Below are 4,057 nucleotides of genomic sequence, written 5' to 3' on the forward strand. Positions count from 1 at the left end.
CTCCCTCCACAGGAGGGTTGAGAATAGAGACAGCGTTTTTCACCTCTTTTTTTAAATATGTTGTCACAGAGGCACCACCAGCATCGCTGACTGGCTCAGCCGTGTCCTGCAGTGGGTCCATTTTGGAGCCGGATGGAACTGGCTCTGTCCAGAGTGCGGACACCCCCTGGCCTCTCCTGATAGGGGCCACCCTTGCAGCCCCCCGCTACCAAAACCTTGTCACGTAAACCAAATACACTGGCAGGTTCAAAAGATTGCTGAATCCCAGCTACCAGCTGCTTACGGCTTGTAAGAAAGACAGCTTACCCCCCGCAAAACCTGACTTCAGCTAAAACTGCTTGTCAGCAATGAAGACTTTGAGCGGTACTTACGTAAGCAAGCAAAAGAAACAAAGAACTATAGAAATGAGCCTGTCCGTAAAAAAAAAATTAAGTTGCCTTTATGTCCTAAGGCAGACAGTCTGTGCAGTTTCTTTGCATTCTCACTAAACCGATCGTCACAAGCGTTCTTCTTGTCATCGTCAATCTGGGTAATATGAAAACATGCTAACACAAACTTAGAGCAGTTAAACAGAAGTCATAGCCAAATAACTGAAGGAAAAGGTTTAATGTAATTTAGTCATGAAGTAATCATATGTAACAAAGTTAAGTTCTATGTTCATTTTCTGAAATCACTGACTTCCCAGATGAGCTTACAAAATTTACAAATTGCAGTTTAGATGACATAGACAACTGGTTTTCAAATTATAGTCTGCTGACCTCTTTGGGAGGATGAGAAAAAAAAAAAGAACAATAGGCCCTGGGCTATTTCTATGTGGGCCATTTCTTTAGGATCTGTGAAGAGTAATTAAGATAGCCTGATCTGACTGCAAGTTTTGTTAAGCATCAGCGTAAGTAAGTCCACATCTCTACTGAAAAAGGCAAACAATCAGCAAAAGGAGTCAGATGGAATCAGACGTGAACTGTGTAAAAGCTCTGCAGAGGGACCTGGACAGGCTGGATCGATGGGCCGAGGCCAGTTGTATGAGGTTCAACAAGGCCAAGTGCCGGGTCCTGCACTTGGGCCACAACAACCCCATGCAGCGCTACAGGCTTGGGGAAGAGTGGCTGGGAAGCTGCCTGGCGGAAAAGGACCTGGGGGTGCTGGTCGACAGCCGGCTGAACATGAGCCGGCAGTGTGCCCAGGCGGCCAAGAAGGCCAACGGCATCCTGGCCTGTATCAGCAATAGTGTGGCCAGCAGGAGCAGGGAAGTGATCGTGCCCCTGTACTCGGCACTGGTGCGGCCGCACCTCGAATACTGTGTTCAGTTTTGGGCCCCTCACTACAAGAAGGACGTTGAGGTGCTGGAGCGTGTCCAGAGAAGGGCAACGAGGCTGGTGAGGGGTCTGGAGAACAAGTCTTATGAGGAGCGGCTGAGGGAGCTGGGACTGTTTAGCCTGGAGAAAAGGAGGCTGAGGGGAGACCTCATGGCTCTCTACAACTACCTGAAAGGAGGTTGTAGCGAGGTGGGTGTCGGTCTCTTCTCCCAAGTAACTGGCAAAAGGACGAGAGGAAATGGCCTCAAGTTGCGCCAGGGGAGGTTTAGATTGGACGTGAGGAAAAATTTCTTTACTGAAAGAGTGGTTAAACATTGGAACAGGCTGCCCAGGGAAGTGGTTGAGTCCCCATCCCTGGAAGTATTTAAAAGACATGCAGATGAGGCGCTTAGGGACATGGTTTAGTGGGCATGGTGGTGTTGGGTTGATGGTTGGACTCGATGATCTTGGAAGTCTCTTCCAACCTTAATGATTCTATGATTCTAAAGTAAGGAGATTCATCTTACATGAAATTAATGGTCCAAATAAAACCTAAATGGGCATTAATTAAGAAAACCGGTCAGTGAACATGTCCTTACTTGCAATTAGAAATTCAGTAAGGTTGTTAACTCACCCTCAAATTTAAATTCTGGAAACTTGGTTAGATCTCCCTCACCATACGCCCGTTGAAGTCTAGCCAGGGATTCATTCATGTCTTTCTGAAACTCGGGGCCTGCATCAACAGGCCCTCCAGCTTGCCTAAAAAACATTAGAAGTTCTGATTAACAGTTCAGTTCTGAAATTTCATGTGGAATTTCTACATTTTCATGGCCATTTATGAACTAAAAACCTTTTTGACAACCAACTAAAGCAAACCGTGTAAAACATTTCCAAAAGTCGAGATATGACACACCTTAGGGCCTGCTTACCTTACACATAAACAAGGTTCCCAGGGTAAAGTACAGGCTTTCTACTATCAATGATGAAAATCCAAGCTACAGAGGTAGCCTTCTGAGACATAAAACTACTGAATATAGTAGTTTTATAGAAAGTTTTATAGTAGTTTACAGAAAGCCTGAGTATCCAGGCTTTCAGGGCTCTTCGTTTCACTTGTTCCAGGTGTGATTTCCTAACAAAGTTGTGACTTGTACCTCTGCTATTCCTGAATCGGCGATCTTGGTTAGTAAAGCTTAATGTGTTTTGAATACTAAACAAGCAAAAAAACCCAAGAGACAGGGCGCCTTGCATTCATATAGATTCAAACAGGAATTTCTTGGGATACAAATATAAAATAATTAAAATAGTAACTCTTTAGATTACCAGTGCTCAGTTGTACCAACGCAGATATCACCTGTGATTGGTAAAGCCACCAAAAATATGCCTCCCAGGCAAACTAGCTACACAGGCTAGTTTGTAGGTGTGGAAACACACATCTTCCTCCAGAAGAACTAATAAGTGGCTTATTTCCCTCCCAAGGATAATTCCCAACAATAAATTACACAGAATTACTGTAGTTTTAGTTTCCTGTTAGGTAGTTTGTTCAAACATTACAAGAATCTAAGATTCCATTTGAATGAACTCCCTACTAGCTTAAGATGTTTAATGAATCAGCCTCACAGTTCCGTTAATTCTCAATTGCTTTTGGAGGCTATTTCCATTCAGCTTCTGGAAACAAGACTGAAGAACAGCCATTTTCCCCAGACAAAAAAAAAAGGGGGGGCTTTTTTTTTTGTTCTATTTACAGAGCACACAGATAGGTAAAAATTAACGTACTGGTGTGTTCACACAGTGTGCACAAAAGCTTAACTGAGTGCCTTAACTCCCCAAGAAAAATGACATCAGCTTTACTACTTTTTTTTTTTTTTTTAAGAGTAAAAAATGGACATTTTCTGTCAGGTATGCAAGAACAAGCCTTCTGACTTGTGACACTATCAGTAAGTGTTGCAGGAAAGCATACCTTAAGTATTTAGAGACCAACCTACAAAGCTAGCATATTTTAGCATTTGTCAAAATCAACACTCTTCCCCCTTTTGCCATCAGCCTTAAAATAATTTCCTTTACTTACTTGCTCTTTGTGTTGTACTCTCTGATCTTGTCCAAGAAGAGCTTCTGAACTGGATCGAGCTCTTTTGTCTTGTTAAAGACAACAGCAGAAAGCCCTATGTTTCTGCGCAAGTGAATGGAAACAGCAGAGCGAAAAATGGAAGAAAGTCGCAGAATCTGTTGCAGAATCATGATGACACTGATGTTTTAGCTAAAAAAAATAAATAAAAAAAAAAGCCGAAACAGAAACACGGAATTAGCTGACTCTTTCCACAATGTAAATGCATACAGAAGCAAAAAAATTTAGATCAGAGATGAGCTTTAAACCAGAAGGAACATTTAAACCCGCATGCACGCTGGGGTGAAAGCTCAAGCAGCCGCTGGGCCCAAAGAGCACCGTGCCACCCAGCACGCTGCTGCTCGCCCCGTTCAGCTGCGCCCCGCCAACGACTTTGCCCGCGCCACCACCGAGACAAACCGGGAACTTCAGGTTTTGTCTTGTTGGAAAAAAAAGTAACAATTTTATCCCAGCCAAAGCCAGCAGCAGCATCGGCCGCCGCCCCTACCGCTCCCCCCCGTCCCTGCCTCCATCTCACCCGCCCCGGGAACCCCCCGCAGGCGGCGGGGCCGGGAGGCGCCGTTAGCCCCAGGGCCCGGACGCCCCAAGAGCAAACCGACAGAGGAGGAGGAGGAGGAGGAGGAGCCGCCCCCCGGCACCC

At 45.0% G+C, this 4,057-nt stretch overlaps 1 protein-coding gene across 1 annotated transcript in view; it reads right to left on the reverse strand.

Moving 5' to 3' along the window:
• Positions 1–3,549, reverse strand: part of ATP5J (ATP synthase, H+ transporting, mitochondrial Fo complex, subunit F6) — a 4,850-nt gene extending 1,301 nt beyond the window's left edge. Inside the window, exons 1-2 of the mRNA XM_009327794.1 lie at positions 3,361–3,549; positions 1,930–2,054 (exon numbers count right to left, since the gene is read on the reverse strand). Of these exons, the coding sequence (XP_009326069.1) occupies positions 1,930–2,054; positions 3,361–3,530 (295 nt within the window). The 5' untranslated portion in view covers positions 3,531–3,549. The remainder of the gene's footprint in view (positions 1–1,929; positions 2,055–3,360) is intronic.
• Between the last annotated feature and the right edge of the window lie 508 nt (positions 3,550–4,057).

This window comes from Pygoscelis adeliae, unplaced genomic scaffold (assembly GCF_000699105.1).
Source record: "Pygoscelis adeliae isolate BGI_AS28 unplaced genomic scaffold, ASM69910v1 Scaffold14, whole genome shotgun sequence".
In the NCBI taxonomy this organism is placed as follows: Eukaryota; Metazoa; Chordata; class Aves; order Sphenisciformes; family Spheniscidae; genus Pygoscelis; species Pygoscelis adeliae.